Source organism: Salvia miltiorrhiza, chromosome 3 (assembly GCF_028751815.1).
Source record: "Salvia miltiorrhiza cultivar Shanhuang (shh) chromosome 3, IMPLAD_Smil_shh, whole genome shotgun sequence".
Taxonomy (NCBI): Eukaryota; Viridiplantae; Streptophyta; class Magnoliopsida; order Lamiales; family Lamiaceae; genus Salvia; species Salvia miltiorrhiza.
In genome coordinates this window covers 55662452-55687810 of record NC_080389.1, presented here as the reverse complement: position 1 = coordinate 55687810, position 25359 = coordinate 55662452, and the positions used below count along the sequence as shown (strand labels likewise).

General features: G+C 37.4%; 2 protein-coding genes and 2 pseudogenes across 2 annotated transcripts; 2 read left to right on the top strand and 2 right to left on the bottom strand.

Annotated features, from left to right (window-relative positions):
- Positions 1 to 3687: 3687 nt before the first annotated feature.
- LOC131014552 (ethylene-responsive transcription factor ERF025-like) lies at positions 3688 to 4613 on the top strand. The gene has a single exon (XM_057942554.1). It carries the CDS (start codon positions 3776 to 3778, stop codon positions 4337 to 4339), a length of 564 nt encoding a protein of 187 aa, XP_057798537.1. The 5' UTR covers positions 3688 to 3775; the 3' UTR covers positions 4340 to 4613.
- A 1976-nt stretch (positions 4614 to 6589) lies between these two features.
- On the bottom strand, positions 6590 to 8176 carry LOC131019029 (uncharacterized). The gene is made up of 2 exons (XM_057947714.1): positions 7706 to 8176; positions 6590 to 7615 (listed from the first exon to the last, which is right to left on the bottom strand). The coding sequence occupies exons 1-2, from the start codon at positions 8174 to 8176 to the stop codon at positions 6590 to 6592; spliced, it is 1497 nt and encodes a 498-aa protein (XP_057803697.1).
- Positions 8177 to 19452: 11276 nt separating this feature from the next.
- Positions 19453 to 20076, top strand: LOC131014550 (dehydration-responsive element-binding protein 1C-like; annotated as a pseudogene).
- Positions 20077 to 20613: 537 nt separating this feature from the next.
- LOC131019028 (uncharacterized) lies at positions 20614 to 23518 on the bottom strand (annotated as a pseudogene).
- Positions 23519 to 25359: the final 1841 nt, after the last annotated feature.

Below are 25359 nucleotides of genomic sequence, written 5' to 3'. Positions count from 1 at the left end.
ACCAGATCGTGCCCTAGATCTCACTAAAATTAGGGAGTCTCATTGGAGCGGCCCCCTATATATATATATATATATATATATATATATATATATATATATATAGGGTGTGGTTCTAGAGAGAACTACATTATTTGTGAGAACGGGAGAACCATCAAATCTAATGCATTCACTGTAAAAATTAATGCATCCGCTGTTAAAATTAATGCACTCAAAAAAATAAAAAAAAATGCTCCCTTTAGGATTCGAACCCAGGATCTGCATTCATCCAACAAGATGATGCATCCACCGTAGATCTTGATGATCGAATGGCTGAAAATGGTTCTCCGGTCTTCGTTTATTTATGGTTCTTTCCTGAACCTATATATATATATATATATATATATATATATAGGGACGCGCTCCAGTGAGACCCCCTAATTTTAGTGAGATTTAGGGTACGATTTAGTGCGTTTATTTTATCAATCATATGGCTCATATTGTAACTGGAGGGTGATTTTTTTTTTCGCAGGGTTCGAATCCTGGAGGGAGCAGAATATTTTAAATTGTGTTATTTATCAGTATATATTGCATTATTCATCAGTATATACTGTCTTATTCATCAGTATATATGTCTTATTCATTAGCAATTTTTAAAATTTTATTTTTCATCAGTACATACATCTTGTTCGTTAGATATACGTCTTGTTCATTAGTATTATATATCTTATTCACTGTCCTCATGTTACAGAATAAGAGTATAAGACATATAATACTAATAAACAAGACGTATATCTAGCTAACAAGATGTATATATTGATGAAAAATAAAATTTTAAAAATTGGTAATGAACAAGACATATATACTGATGAATAACAAAATTTAAAATATTCTGCTCCCTCCAGGATTCGAACCCTGCGAAAAAAATTCTTCCTCCAATTACAATATCAGCCATAGGATTGATAAAATAAACGCACGAGATCGTGCCCTAGATCTCACTATATATGAATTTACTGATAATGTGAATAATATTATGCTATTCTCATTAGGCCCGATCCAGTAGGTTGAAATCAAGGTTGATTCTCAAATATGGAAATAACCTACACAATAATCAAATAATTATGTATCACAGACGGTATCTCCTCATTGCCTTTCACCTGTGAAAGCGTCCTTCCTTCTCAATGCCCGGGCATCCATCCAATGCATTCTTTTCGATCTTGTACCCGCTTGCTTCGCATAAGCTACACAAGCTTCAGTGCGGTACACGGAACACGAACATGCAAGCCAGATGGAAAGTGGTGTTTCCAGTGGCGGACGGGTGAGTAACGCGTAAGAATCTGCCCTTGGAAGGGGATAGAAAAAGAGTTGTTCGCATAGCATCTACTAATATTACCGAAAATATAGTTAAAATACTTTTCCGAGAAGGTTTTATCGAAAACGTCAGAAAACATCGAGAAAAAAAAAACAAATTTTTTTTGGTTTTAACCCTGCGACATAGCAGGAATAGGAAAAGACCCTATAGAAATCCCCTTGCCCCTCATTCTTCGAGAATCAGAAATTTTCAAGTTTGAATTTGTTCATTTGGAATCTGGGTTCTTCTACTTCATTTTTATTTAATATTAATTTCTTTATTCCTCTTTTTTTTATATCATTTATTATTCCTTAAGTCCCATAGGTTTGAGCCTGTAGAATTTTTAGGTCAAAAGAGAATTTCAATCGATTCATTTACAAGCCTTAATTAGAGTAGTGCACAAATTATTTTATTGATTAAACAGATTTGCATTTCATGAAACATTTAGAGCTTATATAACTCAATCATGCATTTGAAAAATATGCTCACCTGGATAGGCAAAGCCTGAAGTTCAAACGTAACTAGTCTCGAAAAACTGGTGTTAATCCTCTTGGTCAACAAAGCTTACAAGAAATTCTATTGTTAATAAGTCTCGTGAAGCTAGCCTTAAGTCAAAGTGAAGGTTATCTATTCTTGATTCATCACGCTGAATTTTCAAAATTAGATTATAAATCTTGAAAATTAAAATTCTCGATTAAGGGCACCAACAATATCCCTACTCGACTTTTCTTTGATAATTGAATTTATTTATGTAAACCAATTTAAATCATAAATGCTTTTATTTACAAAATACTTAATGCAAATCATTTCATGCTTAACTCTACCCCTCCCTCTGTCACATATCACAACAAACACATCGACTATTTATATCTTCTTCAACCGCGAAGAGCGCCGTCGCCGTCCTTTGGTTTTCGGCAACCATAACTAAGCCACACAATCGTCCCCCGCTCCTACCCTGCTCCGGTGACAACACAGCCAACAGGTGGTGCCTCCGCCACCGCTCAATTTCAGTCATTTCTGCCCGTATACCAAGCCATCATCGACCACCTCGTCTCTACCCGACTCCCGGCTAGACACTCACTACAGCATCACAGCTCAATTTCTAGTCGTTTCAAGTCATATATGTTCTTATTAATCATTCAAAATTCTTGCTCATTTATATATACAAAGTTCGAATATGTATAGATTTGTTATTCAATAATATATGCATCATATTGTAAACGAAAAGGGCCATGATCAGATTTATAAGTGTTATTGAGTTAGAAAGAAACCTTGAAGAGTTTTGGTTAAGTTGTGTTGTTGCTTCTGTCTGAACTTGAGCTCTGTCATGCAAGAGTGAAATGTGATGAATTGTTAAATGATGTGTGTAGAATAAAAAATGGAGAACTTGTCTGAACTTGAGCTCTTTCACTAGATACTTATAAGGTGGTAGTAGGAATTGATCATATGATGATAAGAGTTGCCGAAAATAAGGAGGTGATCACATAACATGACATGCCAATCAAAATCTTTTTACTTGTTTTATGAATCTGTAATAAATATTTTTGGTTCCGCTAATTAAATAGTTTGGCTTATATTATCTACGAATTAAATACTTCAACTTAAATAAATATGCAATGCATAAGAATTTAAATAACTAAAAATTTATATAATTATTTTATTAAAATTAAAATAAAAAAATATTTTTATTTTTCTAGCGTGAATCATCTTATATTTTTAAGTTTAAAATTATTTTAAAACTCAGCCAGGGGTATTACACATATTAAAACAAAACGAGGTATACACATATTAAAACAAAACAACATGAAAGAACTTAGACGGACTTTTCTTAATTTACCGACACTCGGGTTATACTTAACGAATAAATCGCAAATCCAACTGTTGGAATTCGTGTGCAACAATAATACTAGTACTCTATATTTAGTGATATAAGAATAATGGAGCCCACCGATCTAAAATATTTCTCCCAAATACGGCAACGAATTATTCCAACGTGAGGAAATAGAAATAAAAATAAAAATAAATCAGACGAACTACACATGGCACTAGAGCACCGACTCAAAGATTATATTATAAAAAATTAATCAAACAACATAGAAGAAAATTCTAAGAAGGATTGAATTAAATGCTCAAGGTAGTGAGAGTGTCAAGTGTCTGTCCCACCCGTGTATGCGCGTTAGGGAGAGATCGGGTGTGCGAGTGATGGTGAAAATGAGAGTGAGAGTGAGACAATCATCATATACACAGCTAATTATTAGCAAACCTTAAACAAGAATTGTCCCACGAAATAAGGGTCCACGATTTTCCCGCGCCTTCTCTCTCTTTGTCTTACATTATATAATATACCCCAAGGATCCTCCAACTAATTTATCCTATGTGTCCAACTTAGGCTACATTGTCGCACCAAATCTAAATACACTCATCCCTTTTTTCTCCAAATTCGAGTGCATGGCTGCTGAAGACGGCTCCCTCCCGCCGCCCGCCGCAGCCGCTGCCTCGCCGAGGTCAGGCCGTCATCCCACCTACCGCGGAATCCGGTGCCGGAGCGGTAAATGGGTGTCGGAGATCCGGAAGCCGCGTCAGACAGCGCGCATTTGGCTAGGCACGTACCCCACCCCCGAGATGGCAGCGGCGGCCTATGACGTGGCGGCGCTGGCCCTCAGAGGCCCCGAAGCCGTGATCAACTTCCCCGGCCTCGCTCCGACGTATCCCATGCCGGCCTCCTTCTCCGACGACGACATAAGGGCGGCCGCCGCAGCCTCCGCCTCAGCCATCGCGCCACGGAATGCCGGCCCCGGACGTCAGGCGCAGCCCCCGGCTGGCGAGGCGTCGTCGTCGAGCAGTCAGGCGCATGAGTTCGTCGACGAGGAAGCGCTGTTTGGAATGCCGAAGCTGCTGGACGACATGGCGCAGGGCATGCTGGTCAGCCCGCCGCGGATGAAGCCCGCAGCGGAGGACGAGGAGTCGCCGGAGGATTACTCCAAAAACGACAGTCTTTGGAAATATCCATGATCAGGGTATTATATATATAGATATATGTATGTATGTGTGCGGTTGGGCCGCAATATTTATGACCAAATCCTCCATTTGTGAGTTTTTAGTTGGTCTTTTTGCCGCCGGCACTGAATTTCCTCAGACAGCTGCATTAAATGTGGCTTTGGTAGCGGCCCGTTTTATATGAATAAGAGCTGAGGAAATGTACAGAAGGATATTTCTGCTTCAAGCAGAGCTGTCATGTTTTACGAATTTATAAGTATCAATGTGAGTAAGTTATATGATTGCATTATGGCTATCACTCTACTTTTTTCCTTGACAACAACGGGATTCTATATATTCTCTGTTGCAAATTCCTTGTCATTTGTCAATGCATATATATACATTTATGGTAGTAGGTAAGGTTATATTACAAGTCCCCCTTAAAGCATTAATTAAAGTACAATTTAATTTACTCCCCCCTCTCATTTCAAATCTCTCAAAATTATTTAATTTACTCCCACCGTCTCATTTAAAATATCTCAAAACTATAGTAAAATACTATAATTTTGAGACATTTGAAATGAGATGGAGAGAGTTTTACAAATTTCGTAGTCAATATTGAATTTAGAAAGAATTTTTTTTGCCTCTTATAGTATTCGAATTTAGGACTATGAATTCATTTAGTAAAATACTAAATTCACAATCGATATATATTCACAATTTAAGAATTAAAATAGTTCCTAATTTATATTTGGGTTAATAGCCAGAAAATACACGAACTTTCATCGGAATTGCATATTGCACACGACCTTCAAAAATAGCCCCATAATACACCACCTTTTAATTTAGTCGCAAATTGCACCCGCGTTGACCACCACGTTGATCGGTGGTGACGTGGCTGTCGGATTTTGTTGACGTGGACGATTTTCCGATGAAGAACACGACGCCGTTTTGTTGTTACATTACAACACCCAAAACGACGTCGTTTCGTGTGTTTACAAGTTAAAATCAAAATCTAAAGTGTCTTCCCCATTTTAATTAGGGTTCTTGCTGCAGACTCTCCCATACATTTTATATGAGGGGCGAAGAGATTGAAGGCAAAACCGCTAGAGGTAAAGGAAAAAGAAAGGGGCGAATAGAGTCGAAGAAGCATGAGTTATTCTCGAAGCTAATCGTCAATGGAAAGGTCGAGTTATGGCACGGAAAGGAGATGCGTGCATAAAATCCCTGGAATTATGAAAACTTCCCACACTGAGAAGAATCCAGAGATGAGGTATGTTGAATGTCGATTGAGAGATACCGATGATTGTGGTTTTTGGGTGTGGGTCGATCCTGAGCTCACACCATATTACAAGAGTTGTTTTAACAAAATGAGAAGGGAAAGGGATGCTGCATTGGACAATTCCAGTGGGTTTGAAGGCTTTGAAGGTGATGGAGTTGAAGCTTCCATGGTGAAGAACGAAGCTTTGCCAAGTTCAATTGATGTTAAGTTGCAAACAATGGAACGTAGAATTAGGGCTCTCACATTTGCTTTGATTGCTGTGGTCATCTTGTTTCTGTATTCGAAATTGTAGATTTCCCTTTGGATATGAATGAAGTATGTAGTTATGGTTTGAAGTTATGTCACATTTCCTTAGATTTCCCTTTGGATTGAAATGAAGTATGTAGTTATGGATTTCCCTTTGGATATGAATGAAGTATGTAGTTATGGTTTGAAGTTATGTCACATTTCCTTGATTATGGCAGTCAATGAATTGCACAAATTAAAGAGTACACAAGTTGGGCAAAAACCATAATCTTCATTGAACTTGTTAAGTATATAGAAGTTATAATCATAGTACTTAGCATTCTATTACAAAATGAGTTATATGCTATAAGCTATTTCAAATGCCAAGACAAAATGAGGGATTCTAAAATTGTTCATCCCTAAACCTGCTATTACATCAACATCCAAAACACAAAAACTTAAAATTCTTGCTTCACTTGTTGCAACTTTCTTGTGTGGTCTGCCCTTCGATCACTATACTCCCCGAGCCTTGGCCACTTCCATCACCACGACCCTTGCCCCGTGCACCACCACGACCTCTGCCCATTGTAGTTAAAGGGGTAAAACCCCTTTGAGATGGTGTCTGCAGTAAAAGCCCTTGTTATAGTAAAACAATGATATTAAGACAAATTAATGTTGATTAATGTGATACTTACCCGAAAGTACTAATTGCCACTGCCTTCGTTGATATAAAGTCCAGCTCCAGACATTGCAATTGCCCTTTCTAGTGCAATTTGCTTCTACTCTGCCTTCGAAGGCATGGGGCTTTTCCCCTTGTCAACTTCTGGAGCAGTTGGCTTCTTTGGCCTTCCCCTTTTTCCCTTTTCAGTTGTAGTTTTTTCAACCTTCTCCTTCTTGCAACTCCTGGTATTATGCCCTTGTTCACCACAGTTCCCACATGTCATAACAAGGCATTTCCTTCTCAGTCTGCTAGGGTTCTTTGGATCAACCTCTAGGGGATCTCTAACCCTATTTTTCTTAGGTCTCCCTGGCATTTTCTTAACAACTGGAGGCTTAATTTTCTCACCCTCACACTGTGGCCACAGTAGCTCACCATTTAGGGGCTCCAAAGCATACTTGTATGCCTGCAAATACCTACTAACTGTGTAGTATTCACTGACATATGCTGATGGATCCTCCTTCAAAAATCTAATGGCACACATAGCATGCTTACATGGTATCCCAGTAAGCTCCCACATCCTACAAGAACATGTCTTCAATGGAATGTTCACCACATACTTATCCCCAGCTTCCTCAACCTCAAACTTATCACCAAGAGCAGGTAGGGGGTTCAAATTCCTAGCCTCATACTTCAATTTCTCAAGCTTTTTGTTTATCATAGGACAAATCTTATATGTTATCTCGGCCATATTATGCAGTTTCTTTACTTGCCTTACCATGATAGATGTCCTAATTTCTTCCATCATATGAATCAAATGTTTACCCCTAGCACTAAGTATCCATCCATTGAACGTTTCACTTATATTATTATCTACCATGTCGGACTTAGGATTGAAAGACAAGAAAGCCTTACAGAATTTAGATACTTCCCTCCCAATGAAATCTTGATAAGCTCCAACACTCTCAGCTTTCATTTTTTCAATCACCTTATTGTAGTGCTGGACTGTACTGGATCTAACAGCTCTCCAGAACAAGGTTTTCAGTGTTGCTCCTTTGTTGTCCTTCTTCCAGTTCATGTATATGTGCCGGGCACAATTCTTGTGCTCGGCCCTAGGAGCATATGTACTCACAGCATTCATAAGTCCCTGTTAGCAAGAATAACATAAGTAATCAATGCATTTAAGGATAATAACAAATCAAATGAATGTCGAACAATGAATTAATATAGGACTTACTTTCTGCTGGTCACTAATGAATGTGTAGTTCTCTCCAGAACCTATCTCCAAGTCTTTAACAAGTAAACTCACAAACCAACCCCAATTGACCTCATTTTCAACACTCACTGCTCCCCAAGCTATTGGGAACATCTGGTTGTTCCCATCCTTCCCAACAGCACACATCAATATACCCCCTAGGTAGGTCTTCAAAAAACACCCATCCAACCCAATTAATGGTCTACAACTCTCTTTAAACCCCTTCCTCAATGCACTGTGACCTATGTAAAGTCCCTGGAATACACCATCTCTTCCCATCACAACCTCAAAAGTACCCTCCTCATCTACCCTTTTCAACTCAGCTATGTAACTTCTGAGATAAGCATAGTGATCCTCAACTGACCCCCTGACTAATGTTAAGGCAATTTTCCTTGCCTTGTAAAGCCTGTCTCTACTGCAATCAGTAGCAAACCTATCAGATATATCCCTCATCAATTCATTTATATCCCAATCTGGTTTGACTCTAAACACAGGAAGGTACCTTTTGGCTATCCATTTGGAGCTCAATAATTTGTTCCTTGTAGCTCTCTTACAGGTACACTCTCCACGTATCGACTTAATCATGCATGAAACACTTATCCTTGTTCACAACAGAGGCATAAACCCTCCATGTACATGGAGGCTTACAACTAGCTTCACATTGGTCTTTTGATAATCTCCTAAATTGAATAAACCACCCATTTGCAATTGCCCAGCTTGTTAACGTTGCTTTACATTCATAACCATCTGCAAACCTTAACCCCAGCTTCAGTTCAAGCTGTTTGTCATCAGCCTTTGGATCATACCTAATCTTTTTCTTCTTAGGTTTGTCATCAGCCATCTCCCCTTCATCCTCACTCTCAGTCCAGTTAACATCTTCATCAGAATCCTCGTACTCTAATACATTTTCTTCCTCTTTTTCAGGTTGACACTTCTCTATTAACTCCCCAACCCAAGTAGCAGGACCTCTTTCTTTCTGCTTTTGCCTAATTTCCAAATATTCTTCATCATCTGCAACTTCTCTATTAGGTTGCTCACTCTCATCAGTTTCTTCCTCATTAGATGGAGTGTAATCACTCTCTTCATCAGTGGTCACTCCTCCATCCCACCTTTGAAGTACCCAATCCCCTCCACTAAAATCATATGTAGGTAAGTTTGCGTTTGAGAGTAACTCTTTAAGAGTAGGCTGATGTTCATCTTCATCTGCCCCAGACACTACCCCAAAACCCTCCCCATCATCTTCTTCCTCATCTGCCCCATCATCTAACCCATCAGCTGCCCCAAAACCCTCCCCATCATCTTCTTCCTCATTTGCCCCATCATCTGACCTAATCCCACCCTCCACAAAAACGTTTAAACATCTATTATTGGTACTTAGGAAACCCAACATCTCCATGACCTCTTTATCAGTTTTGATCACCTTAAATGTATATGACATAGGCTCCACATATAATAACTTGCCCCATCCTGAGTAACCCAAACCCTCGACTAACTCCTTCAAATAAAAAAACCCAAACTTATCTACTTCAAGGTCAGAAAATCCTACCTTTTTACCCCCCGAATATGCATCAAATCCTTGTACTTCCTTAAATGTCCCACCGTGATGTATAAAGATAGTGAAATTGCAACTGCAAAAAAGAAAGAAAAAATTTCAAAAACACATTCGATTATTCAAACAAAATTGTTATTTTAAAACCACCGATTGAAAGCACCTACCTGTCACCCATGTTAGCAATACCTCCCCTATCTCTGCGCTCTAGTTTTTGTGCTCTCCAACTTCAATCGATCAGTCGATCGGCCCTCCTCTTCTTCCGTCAAAATCCTTCTCCTTTCTCGCTTATCTCCAACTTCAAATGAACAATGACCTTTCGTGTTCTACTAAATTATGAATTTTAATTTAACAATTAGGGCATTATAATTGGGAAATCAGAGTTCATTTAATTAAAATGGAATAACAAAGTCAAACGACGTCGTATTATACGCGTGGCTTGCCACCGTGTTTAAAAAAGCCACGCGTAATGCCACGTCTTTAAAAAAAATTACAACGTCATCGCCGGTCAAACATAGTTGTGGTCGGAACTTTCGCCGGGTGCAATTTGCGACTAAATTAAAAGGTGGTGTATTATGGGGCTATTTTTGAAGGTCGTGTGCAATATGCAATTCCAATGAAAGTTCGTGTATTTTCTGGCTATTAACCCTTTATATTTTGAAATTGATTTCTATTTAATTCAAATGCTCACATATATGTATAGGTTATAGTGAGAATATTATTTTTCGTGATAAATGAGAATAATGAATAAAGTAGTACTCCATTCGTCCACAAAATAAATTAAGTCTCATTTCATGCTAAGCGTGAAGATCAAAAAAACTGATAAAGGTATTGTGACTTGTGAGTGAGATAAAATAATACTCCCTCCGTCCCACTAGACTTGGCACTTTTGAGTTGGGCATGGTCCACTTATTTTATGTGAGTAAAGAAAGTAGGGACCACATACTATTTTAGGAAAGTGTCAATTCTAGTGGGACAAACAAAAAAGGCAAGTGTGCCAAGTCTAGTGGGACGGATGGAGTAGTGATTATGACATTTGATTACCTATGTTACACTTTACACAAATGGATATGTTTCACAATATTTTTTGATTTATTAACTCAAATTGTTTTTTAAGCTATTTTTGAATATTTGAATGTCAATATTTAAAGTAAAGCAGAAAAAATAAAAACGCACTCACAAAAATGGCATCACCGGCCAAAGAGAGAATGAAAATTTTCCGATTCAAAAGAGAAACATTCTCCGGTTCAGATTCCATGACCGTCAATGGCGTTTTGGCACATCGTTTCAAATTCAATGACAATTTCACAAATCTCCATAGAATCATCAGTGGTTGTCTTTGATTCAGAGAAATGAGTGATCTTCTTCGATTGAGAGGATTGAAAACTCTCCACTCTAGATTTCACGGTCGTGAATACTGTTCCCGGTACAATCTCCTTTAGATTACAGTCTCCCACTCCCATGAATAAATTAAAATTAGAGAGATGTGGGTTGCATTTTCGACCGATATATTTGAGTTGAATAGAAGCAAATAGAAGATATTGGGAGTTGTAGATAGAGGCAGTGAGCGAGATTGAGAGTTAGACATCAGAGTAAATGAGAAAAATGGCGGAGTGAACGAGAGAAAGAATGAGCTAGGGTTGCAGATGATAGAATTAGGGGGAAAATTGGGTTCTTGGGGGAGTTAATTGGGTTGGGTAATTAGAGAGAGTATTAGTTAGTTAATTGGGTTGGGCCTTACTGACAAAAGGATATTAAGTATAGGAAAGAAGGGAGAGTGTAAATGTACAAAAAGCAGAATATGATTTTATTTGGTGGACAAATATTTATTGGGCAAGTAAGACTTTGTTTGTGGACGGAGGGAGTATATAATGTTGAATAATAGTTGGTATATAGTTAGGGCTGTAAATGAGCCGAGCCGAGCCGAGCCGAATACAAGCAGGCTCGAGCTCGGCTCGTTTAAATATTCGGGTGTTCGAGCTCGGCTCGAGCTCGATTCGAGCTTTTATCTTGATGATCGAGCTCGGCTCGTCACCCACATATTAAGCTCGAGCTCGGTTCGAGTTCGGCTCGGGTGATGCTCGATAATGTCGAATTCGAGCTTGAGCTCGAGCTCGGCTCGTTAGATGTTCGTATATATAATGTTCAAGCTCGAATTTGTTATAAATTTAAGAAAATCTTCTTAATTAATATGTTATTCGAGTTCGAGTTCGACTCGTTTAAGGCTCGTGTACTAACTCGATTGAAGGCTCGACTGAAGGTTCGTGAACAGGCTAGCGAACATGTTCGCGAACAATCGAATTTGAACATGTTCGCGAGGTCTACGAGCCGAGCACTGTCAGGCTCGAGCTCGGCTCGATAAAAATTTCAGGCTCGAAATCAGGCTCGAGCTCGGCTCGTTTATTATCGAATCGAGCTCCGAACGAGCTTTTTTCGAGCCGAATCTCGAATAGCTCGCGAGTAGCTCTGTTCATTTACAGCCATATATATAGTGTTGAATAACATTATTAAGTTAATAGATAAAATTTTGTTCCCTGATTTGAACCCATGTAAATTTTTTCCCCCTCCAGGTAAATATCAATCTTCGGTTTTGAAAATCTAACATTTCCAATTCATTCTTTTTTCTCACCACATTTATCCATTCTCATTGGATCATCTCTCTCTCTCTCTCTCTCTCTCTCTCTCTCTATATATATATATATATATATATGAGCGCTCCAATGAAATCCCTCATATGTGGTGAGATCTTAAATTGATTTGTTGGTGTTGATTTTATGTATCCTATGGTTGATATTTACCTAGATGTCGAAATTTTTTACAAGGGTACGAATCCTGGAGCGAGATAAAATTCTACCAATTTTTTTAATATCGTTATTCATCAGTATATACTGTATTATTCAGCAATATATATTGCATTATTCATTGTACTCATGATCTCATGAAAAATAGCAAATATCACTTGAGTGCACCCATATATATATATATATATATATATATATATATATATATATATATATATATATATATATATATATATATATAGGGGAGAGCTAAAATAAAAACACTTCTTAAAATATAAAATATAAATAATTTTCAGCCCTTAGATCGTCAAGATCTATGGTTGATTCGTAACCATGTTGGATGAATTCGTGGTCCTGAGTTCGAATCCCAAAGATAGCAAAAAATTATTTTTCACAATTCGTAACCATGTTGAATGAATTCATACGTGTTCTACATTAAATTCGTACATTGAAAAATGTTTTTATTTATTTTAAGAAGTGTTTTCAAGGTAGCTCTTCCCTATATATATATATATATATATATATATATATATATATATATATATATATATATATTGAAAATATTTTCGTGAAAAATGAGAATAACGAATAAGTCAATATAAATACATGAATACGTTGCTTGTAATGCAATATTTATACATATTCACTTAATATATGGTGAAATTTAAGCCCCTATATGATTCGAACTCAGGTTTGAACGACTATTCATTCATATATTTAAAATCTGCAGTGTATATATAAATAAAATATATGCATGATTTAAGGGCCGAAAATAGTTTCTATTTTATATTCTAAAACGTATTTTTATTTTAGTTCACCCATATATAGAGAGAGAGAAAGGTTAGGCTGAAAATCATCCTTATATTATAAAATCGGAACAAATTTACACTATTAATTTACTCATAATCTAGCGGTTGAGATTTAATCTTTGAAAAATTGTGTGTAAATGTCTAAATTTTATGTAGAACACGTATGAATTCGCTGTATAAATTATGAATTTTGAAAATTAATTTTTTTTTTCTACCTATGAGATTCAAACTTATAATTTAGGACCATTGATTCATCCAACAAGGTGATGAATCAACCGTAGATCTTGATAACATAAGGGTTGAAAATGATTTCTATTTTACTCCCTCTATCCTATAAAAACATGCATAGTATGGAACGACACGAGTTTTAAGAAATCCTGTAAAGTGTAGTTTGAGTTGAAAAAGGATCTCATATTGATTGTGATGTTTAATAGGAGACTTATTACTATAAATATGGTATGCATGTTTTTATGGGACGGACGAAAAATGAAAATTATACTTCATATGTCCCATAAAAACATGCATAATATGGGATATCACGAGTTTTAAGAAATCTTGTAAAGTGTGGTGCGTGTGAAGAAATAGTTCCGCATTGTTTGTGATGTTTAGTGGAAAATTATTACCATAAATGGCTATCCATGTTTTCATGGGATAGACGAAAAATGAAAATTGTGCAAGTTTTTATGAAACGAAAGGAGTACATATTTTTTTATGAGACGAAAAGAGTATATTTTAAGAAGTATTTTTATTTAACCTCTTATATATATATATATATGTGTGTGTGTGTGTGTGTGTGTGTGTGTATCGTTGGGATTTTTTATCTTTTCATTTTAAAACTCGTGTCTTCCCTCGTGAGTTGTTGTTTGGTGAACGAAGTGAATATTAAGATGTGTCTTTTCATATTTTTATCTTTTCATCTTAAAACTCGTATCTTCCATTGTGAGTAGTTATTTGGTGGATGAAGTGAATATTAAGATGTGTCTTTTTCTCTCTAAAAAAATGTGTTTTTTCTTATGGGCCTTAGCACGTGTTTCACGCGCTTTCATGGAAGGTTTGGCAGGTGTTAACCGTTATCCCGTGTGCGGCTCATCTGGTAGCCCTACTCATTATTGGAATAGACAATTTTGCTGATCTTCCTAATCAAGTTACTATTATTTTCTTCGTTTCAAAAAAAAATACTAGTATTATTTTCTTTTGAGATGAACGATCTAGGAAGTCATAGTGTTGTCTATGTTATTTTCTCATTTTTATTGTACTTTTTTTTTGGTAGATTAATTCTAGAGATATAAGAATATTTGTTGTACTGTTGGACGCTTTTATTTAGCATGAATTTTATCTTATTGGGTTCATTTGTTTAGTATGACTTCGATTTTATAGAAGTAATTTGATTTTAGAATTTAATATTTTATGTTTGATTAATTTTTTATTAAATGCTAAGAATGTTAAAAATAAAGAATATTACACATCTTTTCAAGATTCCTATTCCTATCTTTTATTAGGTAATCTATTTTTTTCATTCTTAAGATTCTTATTTACTTGTGAAATCAATACTCCCTCCGTTTCTTAAAAATATGTGGCGGAGTGGGTGACACAAATTTTAAGAAATATTATATGAGAGTGAATTGTGAGTGAAAAGATATATCTCACTTTAATGGATAATGGATTTATTAACAAAAAATAGTTGTCAGTCTATATCCCTCTCTCAAGTCTCAATATCTGGATTCTCTATGATCTCTGTTCACTGCTCTGCTCAAGTACTATGTTTTAAGAAATATTAAATAGGTTAGCAATTTCATGTATTAGAAATATGGTATTTGAAAAACTTGATCTTGAAGATGTTATTGATGATTTTGTTTATCAAAATGTTAAAAATCTAAATTATTTCAATAATTGTTTATGTATTCTGTAATAGTTTATTGTACGTTTGATATCTAAATTGAGATAAAGTGTGATAATTAAAACTTAGATAAATTATATAGATTAGGTGAGATTATTATTATTTTATATATGTTTGGTAGATAATTTATTACTCTAGATTAAATTAATAAATTACCATTTTAACCTTAAATAAATAAATAAATAAATAAATAAAGAGATTAAAAGTTCAACAATACACTTCTACTTATATTGAACACGTGTCCAACCCAAACACCTCCAACTCCTTTCTTTATTCATAGAACATGACGTGGTCTTGCTTCCCAACCCCATCCCCTTTCTTCCAAGTTCCAACATAAACTGTCTTCCTCCCAATCTCTCACCCGGCGAAGAATTGGGCTGCCCTCCAAAAAAATTCACGTTCCCGTCGACTCCAAAAAAATTCACGTTTTCCGTCGACTCCATCAACTCCAACAGAATTTACGTGGCCACAACAACACACACAACCACACATAACAATCTCTGTTCTTGGATTTTTTTATTTTTTTTTTTCAATTCTTGCATCTTTCATCCACAAATCCAATCCATTCTTACCGTGTGTTGATGCTGCAGAGATAGGGTTCTTCGCCGAGTTTGAAGGGAGATTCAGCAGATTTTTGAGATTCGAAAATGTGGGGGAAATTTCGATGCTGACGAATTTTTGAGTAAAAAATCGAGGGCAAATTCGGTATTGGGTGTCATTTTGCAAGGCTAGAAAACGTATCCGAGGGGGGGTGCCAGTTGCGTTTTCCCAAGTGAACAGTGATTTATCTCCGGGCCCATGCATGTTTCCGGGCCATATGGAATAGGTGCAGAGGATATCAAACACACATATATTGCAATATACCTTTGCTAATACAGCCTAATACAGGCTATCAAACGTGGCCTTAATGTTAAAATTGTCCAATTTAGTTATAAGTATGAAAGACAATCATGTCATGTGTTAACGAGTATTTTTTTTTCCATCTAAGGCCCCCTTAATATCATGACCGGTTCTGATTTTAAAGCCCGCAAACATAAAAGAGTGCTCTAAAGTAAGGTCCACCGTGACATAACTTTCGAACTACTCGAAATTTAACACACAAGCTCGGTAAAACACAATTAGTGAGTTACTTTAACTTTTTGCATAACCTATTTTGGGACTAGTTTGGAATTAAAACATGATATTTATATGGTCCCTCATACTTACTTAATATAACCATTTCAGCAAATTTATTAATTAAGATTAATATTACTATTTATAATATATATTCTGTTTATATATTCCACATTAAATAATTATTAGATAACTAAGGTTTATATATATATATATATATATATGCATAACAAATGAAGTTGATCAGTTAAAATTATTTATATTAATGTGGAAAAAGTAGCAATTTTTAACCGCTATCACAAACACCCTTACATATACTCAAGAATCGATCAATCAGGTTCCTCATGTTTCAATTTGAGTGCAATTAAACCCCTTCTTCTGACGGCCAACTGACGTCTTTTGTACTTTTTTTTAGTTATTGTACTGCTCTCTCTCTCTCTCCCTTCATGAAAAATCTCTCTCTCTCTCTCCCATTTATTCCTCACGCCGCTACCTCCTGCCCGACGAATGGTGTCGTCACTACGGCCACCCACCAGTGTCTTCTTCTCGCTCTCCCATTTTCCTTTCTAAGTCATGCAAAACCTCCAAATTATTTTTCTCCCTTACTTCTATCTCTTAAACTCATGTTTCTCTCTCTGTAACACTCTCTCTCTCTCTCGATGAAATGATTGACGATGAAGAATAGTCGTCGCCGCTCCTTCACCCCTACCTCTTGATCCCTGATGTGTGTATTTTAGCTACTTAGTTTGGTGTGTGTTTCGCCATGATTTTATATGATTTTACATAGTTTATGACATTTTGGCGCAGGAATTAGATGGATTGGAGATGGGTGCTCGTGGATGGAAGAGGTTGGTGAAAGTCGAGAATTATGGAAGAAGTTGATTGATTTTGGAGATGATTAGAGATTGAGCTTGGATTAATTAGTCTAGATTTAATTATACCCAAAACTCTTATTTTAATTATTTTGGGTTGTGTTTTATTAAAGGGCCGAAGCCCATATTGTTAGAGAGAGGCGGCACTTAGGGATTTTAATCCCATATATATATTTTCTTAAGGGAGAGAGCCGCAGGCATGAGGAGTTAGGTTATTATCTTGTTTTTTAGACTTAGCCGCAATTTTTAAGTAGGGAATTAGGAGTTGACTTTTTGATTCCTTTTTTATGATCATTCAGTACGTTTTATATTATGCATGCAAGTTTTAGTTTTATGTTATTACTTTTTCTAGCTTTGGAAATTGAGAGGATTGCGGCTGGAGTATCTTCGACTTGGCAGACGATTTTTATATACTTGTGGTGACTTCCTTCCTTTGCTTATGCTTTGTTTGTTTGCTTGAGGGCAAGCAAAATCTAAGTGTGAGGAGGGCGTCTTTGAGTTTGTGTTCTGTCGAGTCCGTTTGTTATGTTGTTTTTGTGTGTTTTGAGCTTTGTGTTGTTGAAATATTAGTGATAAGCATGCTGCCCGGTTGAGTTATGTGATGAACTTGAGATTTGGGATTTTGAGATTGAAAATTTTGTGTTTTTGTTGGATGAAATTTGGAATGACAAGCAAGAGCAACAATGAGTAAAAAGCCACATATAAGTGAGAATTGCTCTTAGTAGAGTAGAGCACTCTCTACTATTTTTCTTTTTTGAGTGGTTTGTTATTCATGAAGTTGTGACATGTTGTGAGTCATTGGTGATGCATGATAGAAGGCACTAGGGTAGCCATTTGGCCTGCTTTTGAATTCCTACCTGAACATTAACCCTAGTGAGCCGTGTTTGAAGCCTTGAACCTTTTTGTTCTTAATAGTCACTAAATAATAAACCAAGGCATGTTTTGGACTTTTTCTTGACCCTGTGATGCATGTTTAATCTTGAACCTCATTCCATCATTTACTAGAGAAAGTTAAGCTGAGTTTTTATGTGATGTTTGCCCAAACTGCTGTCTTGTGTAAAATGATAAGGATCTGTGATCCGTGTGGCCAAACAGTGGCATTGATCAGTTCAGTTTTTGGGACGGGAGCAGTTTTGGGAGACGATTTGTGGGGATATTTTTGTAGATGATGATTGCATGTTGATTGATGATATAAAAAAAAGGAAAGGTGCTGCAGAAGAAAAAAAAAAGAAAAAAAAAGAGAAAAAGAAATCGAAAAAAAAGAAGAGAAGAAAAGAAAAAAAAAATGATGTTGCACCAGTTTGAGTTGAGCATGTAGTATCATTGTTATTGTTGGAGTTTTTCCCCAAGTTTAGTTGCTTTCTTTCTTTCTCTATGAACTTGAAATTGTGGATGATGGTTTGGATTAGATGTGCACACTTTGAGTTTCAATGCTTGAGCTAAGGACCCCTAGGATCTTGCCAACATCATGGCTAGACTTTATGATGCGATCAGAGTCCCATCTGAGGTGACAATGAAATTTCTTCCACCGTCGTCATGTGTGATGCATCGCAGTACGACTCCAATTTGCTATAGTTGACTAGAAATATTTTTGGCGTAGCCAAACTCTTAACCTCTTGATCCCCATTTTCTCTTCTCCAACAAAAATTTATCCTTTTGAAAATAAATCCCAAATTTTCTTAATCTTTCGCCTCCGTCTCCGGTGGAATCCACTGCTTGCCTCCACTATCGTTATTCGCTAGCGACAGAACTAGCAGGGTTGCCACCTTCTACCTCTTCTCCTATTTCGGCCGACAATCGCGAGGAGCCACTGCCTCTGCCTCTCTCTCTCACCACCGAAAAACAACAAGGAACAGTCGTGGGTCCCTCCTCACCGACTCATTCTTGGCCCCGGGAGCAAACAACAACAAGAAGTTGCCGTTGTCGTCTAACTACTCCTTGTTTTGCGCTTCTCCAACAACAACTACTCGAGTCTGCCATTGCCCATGAAAAGGTCGAGCTTGAAATGGCGGGAGAGCGAGGAACAGAGTGAGAGAAAGGAAGTGCAGTGCAGTGCAACAATAACAAAAAAAAAATTAATAAACAACGTTAGTTAGTCATAAGGCGAAGAGGCTTAATTGCACTTAAATTGAAACATAAAAGATTTGATTGATCGAATTTTGAGTATAAGTTGCCAAAGATTATAGTGATCTCTATTATAGGGTTAAATTACTTATTTTCCCTGTTAATCAGTCAATATTAAAATTTTCAATGTTGAAACTATACAAAAATAGAAAATGAACGAATTTTGAATTTAGTTTTGTGCGATTAAGATAGTAGTTTTGTGCATGGAGGAAGTTTCTGGTTTCTTGCTTGCTTTAAAAAGTGATGCAGTGAACTACAAGTGTCACTATCTAATTAAATACTGCCCTCATTAGTCAATTAGAAATAAACACCGGTATGGGCCAAACGCATTCGTCACGTGGCCCATGAATCCGCTTCCAGAACTTGGCCCTTTAATCAATTAATCACTCTTTCGCGTATCTTATCAGTGTTAAAAGATACAAACCGTAGGCAGTTAGCTAGCCTGGCGCATTATCTACATTTCCGTGTATCATTTATGACTTATCTATCATTTTTTAATGATTAATCACTTGCACCCTCACATATAAATTACACATTTCTCCATCATTTGCACTTGCACACGATTCATCAACTTTTTCAATGCATATAATACAAGATTCTACTATTCGGCAAAGAAAGCAGATGTTCGCCTCAGACAATCACCTTCCACGTGTGCATTCCACGTCGGAAAACGAAGTGATTCTTGCTTCCGACAATCCGAAGAAGCGCGCGGGGAGGAAGAAGTTCCGGGAGACGCGCCACCCTGTCTACCGCGGCGTGCGGCGGCAGAGCTCAACAAGAGGTGAGGGAGCCCAACAAGAAGTCCAGGATATGGCTGGGGACCTTCCCCACCGTCGACATGGCGGCCCGCGTGCCTCAACTTCGCCGACTCCGCGTGGTGGCTGCCCGTCCCGGCGTCCACGGACGCCAAGGAGATCAGGAGGGTGGCGGTCCAGGCAGCGGAGGCTTTCCGGCCAAAGTCGCCGGAGAATGTGTGGTTTGTGGACGAGGAGGAAGTGTTTGGGATGCATGGCTTGCTGACCAATATGGCGGAGGGGATGATGCTGCCGCCACCTCACTACTACGCTGATGACGTGGAAGTTTCTGCTGACGTGTCGTTATGGAGCTTTTTAAGTTGATATATAGGTGGATTAGGAATATTCTTTTATTTCACACCTTGATAATTTTTTTGGCAAGTGCGGAGCTCATCTAATACTATATTTTTTATTTTTTTTAAAAAAAATAAGGTGATCTAATAATTGTAAATTGTAAATGTCATTTAATAAAACAAATGATATTACTATGCTTAATTGTTTAGGCTTCCTGAATATAAACACATTCCAATGCAGCCATCCAAATGAAATTATAATTAAGGATTTAATAATTTTTTATTGAAAACGGATGAACCCCTAATTGAATTTAATTAAGAGTATACTCCCCTGTGTTTTTTAAGTGTCCTATTAAGATAAATTTATTGTTCCTTTTTAAGTGTCCTATTTTAAAATTTGAGAATAAAAAAATGACCAAGTTCCTATTTTACTCTTTTTCTTTAATATCACAAATTAGAAATTATTTTTATGCATTAACGATTATATGAGCACAAAGGAATACTCCAACTTTCTTGGTATACGTATTTTTTTTCCATACGACACTTACAAAAAAACAGAAGGAGTATGTATTATACTCGAATGCACACGAGTTTTACCTAAACTCTTGAATGTCATCAATTAACCTTATCACAAGTATCCCAACTCAATATTTTCAGATAACCAAAGCCAAAGCAAACCCACAATTAGTAGCACTTCAGGGAAATGCATCAACTGTGAGAAAAAACAAATAACGTACAACGGCAAATCAAGGAGAAGCGTCACAAATAGGTCAATAGAATTACTACTTGGTCTTCTTGAGGAGAACCGAGGTTCTATGCTCTGCATCGTCCCTTACGAAACTCCACCATAGGTAAGTGAGCGGAATTGTGGTTGCATGCCAAAGGGCATGAGCGTCAACAAGTCCCAAGCAAGAGCACCTCCGAGTACAACCACCCACAGCTTCCAACGAGAAGGGTGGCCAGAGACACCACCCCAGACTACCCAGATAGCTATCTGTATGACACCCATTGCCACGCAAACTTTCATGTTCAATCCTGCAAAACGCACATCTTCGTTGGGCTCCACAGTGTTGTATAAATTTTATGCAACATTGACAGACAAATATCCATCCTTTTCATAAAAGGTTTCAGTATTATCACTTGTATTTTACTGTTAGTCATCAAGAGGAGGTAAGACAGTCTATTATAAAAGGATACTGTAATATCATCATAGAAGAATACTGCAAATTATACCCGATTTCCTCCATTTCAGATTTGTATTTTTTATTTTTTCAGAGTTTTACTTCTGCTTATACCATCCTATTCAAAAACTAAGAAAAACTTCTATCTGAAGTAAAAACAAACGGAACTCAATTCGAAGTATTCATAATATGTCTTCTTGTTCGGTCTAAAGGGCAGTTTGTAGTTTACAAGGATGTAGAATGATACCCATCCATGAAACTGTACCGCAAGATTAAGAGCAGAGAAAGCAACCGAAACAGGTTCTTGAAGATTGACTAGATTTAGTGTACTTAATCACTCATGAACACTATAATGGCTAGAAGACAACAGTACATGAGGGACTGAGGGAGAGCATTTTCTGCACAAAGTAACGCGTCATTTTACCTGGATCCCATAAATACGCCTGAATGGCCACTTCCCATGGTAGTTTACAGGCTTGTAGCCAAGTTCCTGTCTTTCTTCTTCTCTAGAGAGCATGCAGTGGTAACGACAGTCACTACGGCAGTCCCATTGCTTCCACTGAATGTAAAGTGGCTACTGCAGATACCATGGGCCATCAATGGGGTTTCCATCAGAGGAAAAATTACAGTGTTGAAAGCACTTTTCCCCCACACATCCAAAAGATATACCATTCTTCAATACAACACGTCCATCATTTCGCCTCCTATACACAGGATATCCATCATCATCAAGAGTTGTTGCTTCAACATACTTCTTTGGAAAATACTTCGTACAACGACCTTTAACATACATGGCGGTGAAATTCTAAGTGCACCACATGGACCATGAACCATGAATTCTTTCACAGCTTCATAATATCTACGATCAGTAATTGGATCAGGAATTTCTGCAGAAATGATCTTATCTATACCTTCAGCATCCGGATATTTATCCTCTTTCGCCATAACAAAATATGTGCATGAGGTAACCCTCTCGCTTTTGAAACTCTATCGTATAAACAACTAAAGAAACAAAAAATTTAATTAGACAATGAATTTAAATAATGTAAATATATATATATATATATATATATATATATATAAATACTATATATACATACCTGCTCTTACCACACCAAATACTCGATCATAACAAACACTGTGAATTAGATTGGCTAGCTTAATCTTGAATATCCAAGAAACTATATCAGGCCGATCCTCTGGCTTCAAACCTTTAACATCAAGATATCTATTTAGTTCTGGCCATGCACTTTGGATTGCAAGTGAAGGTGATAAACAAATCTGGATATCCAACCCAACTACAAATAGCCATAGCATCTTGGTAATTTTGAATCATGTATCAAGCACCTCCAACAAATGAAGATGGCAAAATAACTCGTTGTCCATGCATAGCTGGATCCGTGTCACCTCGCATCAAAGCATCTGCCAAACCTTTATACAAATCACATCGAAACTGTTTTTGGTTAAATCGAACAAAGTTTAATCTACCAGCTTCCACCATAGTATAAGTATCAACAACAAATTGCTGAAACAAACATCAACAATAGAACAATATAGAAAATTCTCCACGCCTTTCATGCAATCGATAAGCCACAAATTTCTTCACACTTATTTTTTGCAGCCAAAATTTCCCTTCCTTAATAACGAAATGTCAGATTTATACCCATCTTTTCTGTAACACCCTAATCTATTTAAAGTGTTATAAATAAATTTAAAGAAACATTTAAACGCGGAAAATCATAAAGTAAATAATTTTGCTCATTTTAAAACAAATTCCAAAGTAAATAAACTAATAAATAAAATGCTCAAATAAAACTTGAATTTTAAAAGCTTCAAGACATGACATAAACATAAAGAACTAATATTATAACTTGAAACGTTGGACATGATACACAAATAGTTTAGGATCCAAGACTTATGCTACACCAAAAATATTGGATACAAAACTAAGTTCAAGAGAACATGGTTTGAGATGCTAAACTTATACTATACAAAATATTAGTTACTACATATATTTCAAAATGACATCATTGTTCAAAATATGACTAGATGTGCCCATTCGACTCTCCACTGCGTCTCCAACTTCAATTTCATGAAAATGTTAAAAATACTTTGGGGTGAGCATACAAAGTATACTAAATGTGGAATTCATGCAATAATTGTCCAAGTTAATAGAACGGTAAACACATACGATCTTAACATTTATAATATTTATTCGCACGGTGGCATACCAAGGACCTTTCCGTCCTGGACCAATTATGCTGGCCCCTGGCGACTATGGTTGCAACCTAAATTTTAACACGTAAATCGCATTGTGGCATACCAAGGACTGTGACGTCCTAGACCAATTATGCTGGCCCATATCGATATTTAAATTAACTCACATATGGTAAACACATAATATTAAAATTGACAATAATTAACCACAGCATGTACTAAATAAATCTCACACCTGAAAATTAGCACTTGAAGATAACTTGAATAATTCAAATTAACAGTTACGTCCTAGTCGCGCCGCACCTAGTCAAATAAGTTCAAAATATAAGGGCCTAATCAAGCTTTGAAATATTTTAATAAGAACTTGAAAGTTATTCTACATGAGAAAATATCAGCCTAATTAACAAAATAAATTATATATAGATAATTTAAAAATGAAAATCCATCTCAAACTCAAATTAATTAATAGAAATCAGCCATTTAATGAATCTAGGCTCAAGTTCAAGGTTGAAGTTCAATGATTATATTAATCTCAGCCCATTTAAACAAAACTCAAGTCCAAAAGGTGAAATTAATCAGCCCAAATGCTGAAGCCCATACTAAATTCCTAAGCCCACAACCCATTCATTTACTTAAAAGAAAACACACACACACAACTCCACACACAAACACACGCACACACACAACACACAGAAGCACACACAAAATTTTAAAGTATAATACTCCCTCCGTCCCACTAATGAAGACACACTTTCCTTTTTGGGCTGTCCCAATAATAAAGACACATTTCCAAAAAAGGAAATAATTAGGGCATAAGATACACTAATTAATCAAACTCTCTCACCGCCTCTCCACCTCTCTCACTCTCTCGTCTCTCTCTTTCTCAATCCGCCTCTCCGCCTCTCTCACTCTCTCGTCTCTCTCTCTCTCTCAATCCAGCTTCTCCGGCGAGCCTCCGACCACCGCCGAGCACCCCTCGCCTCTCCGACCACTGACGGGGGCAGAGGGCCGAGACCTAGCCCTAGCCCCGCCGAACAGCGCGGCGCCCCTCCCCCTCTCTTCTCCTTCTCCGCCGCCGCCTGCTTCTCCTTCTCCAGCCGACGGCGGCTCTGGGGCCGCGCCGCGACCGCCTTCCTTCTTCCCCTCGCATCTCTCTCTGTCTGACTCCTCTCTCTTCCCCTCTCGGTTCTTCCTCGTCTCTCTCGCTCATCTCTCTCTCTCGACCTCTGTGTTTGCCGCCGCCGCCTTCTCCGACCGAACAGCCGCCACCCATTCTCTTCTCTTCTCCGACAGATCTGGTTCTAGTGGCTAGGGTTTGCAGGGCGGCAGAGCTGGGGGCTAGGGTTTGCAAGCGTTCAATTTTGGGTTCGATTATCTCTTGGTTTGATTTGCAATTCTGCCAATTCTGGGTTCGACAGCCGCCACCCATCTCCTCGCCCCAATTCTGGTTTGATTTTGGGTTCGATTATCTCTTGGGTTCGACAGCCGCCACCCATCTCCTCGCCCCAATTCTGCCACCGCCTCCCTCCTCCGCCAACGTCCGTGGCCGGCGTCACTACTATTGTTTGTGGGTTCGATTATCTCTTGGTTTGATTTGCACTTGTTTCTGGGTTCGATTTGCAATTGTTTCTGGGTTCGATTTTTCAATTTTTGAATCAGTTTCTGCAATCCTCTATTTTTGAATCAGTTTCTGCAATCCTCTATTTGCAATTGTTTATGAGTTCGATTTTCAGCGGCATAACAGAGGGAATCGACGGTCGTGGTCGACGGCGGCGGCGGCGCTGGTGGTCGGCGGTGGTCGGAGCAGATAAGAGAGAGAGTTGAGGTTTAATAAAGACATTAATCAACTACACTAATAGTGGTGGGCCACAATACTTTAACAACTAATCTACCTTTCCTTAATCTCCGTGCCCAAAAGACCTAGGTCTTTATTAATGGGACGGAGGGAGTAATTTATTTGTTTTAAATTCATATTTGATAATTTTC

Bases quoted from the DNA above. Each gene is read 5' to 3' on its own strand.
- LOC131014552 (XM_057942554.1), top strand. From the start codon at position 3,776: ATGGCTGCTGAAGACGGCTCCCTCCCGCCGCCCGCCGCAGCCGCTGCC.
- LOC131019029 (XM_057947714.1), bottom strand. From the start codon at position 8,176: ATGAGGGATATATCTGATAGGTTTGCTACTGATTGCAGTAGAGACAGG. The intron at 7,616-7,705 runs GTAAGTCCTATA...TCTTGCTAACAG, and splicing joins TCATTAGTGACCAGCAGAAA to GGACTTATGAATGCTGTGAG.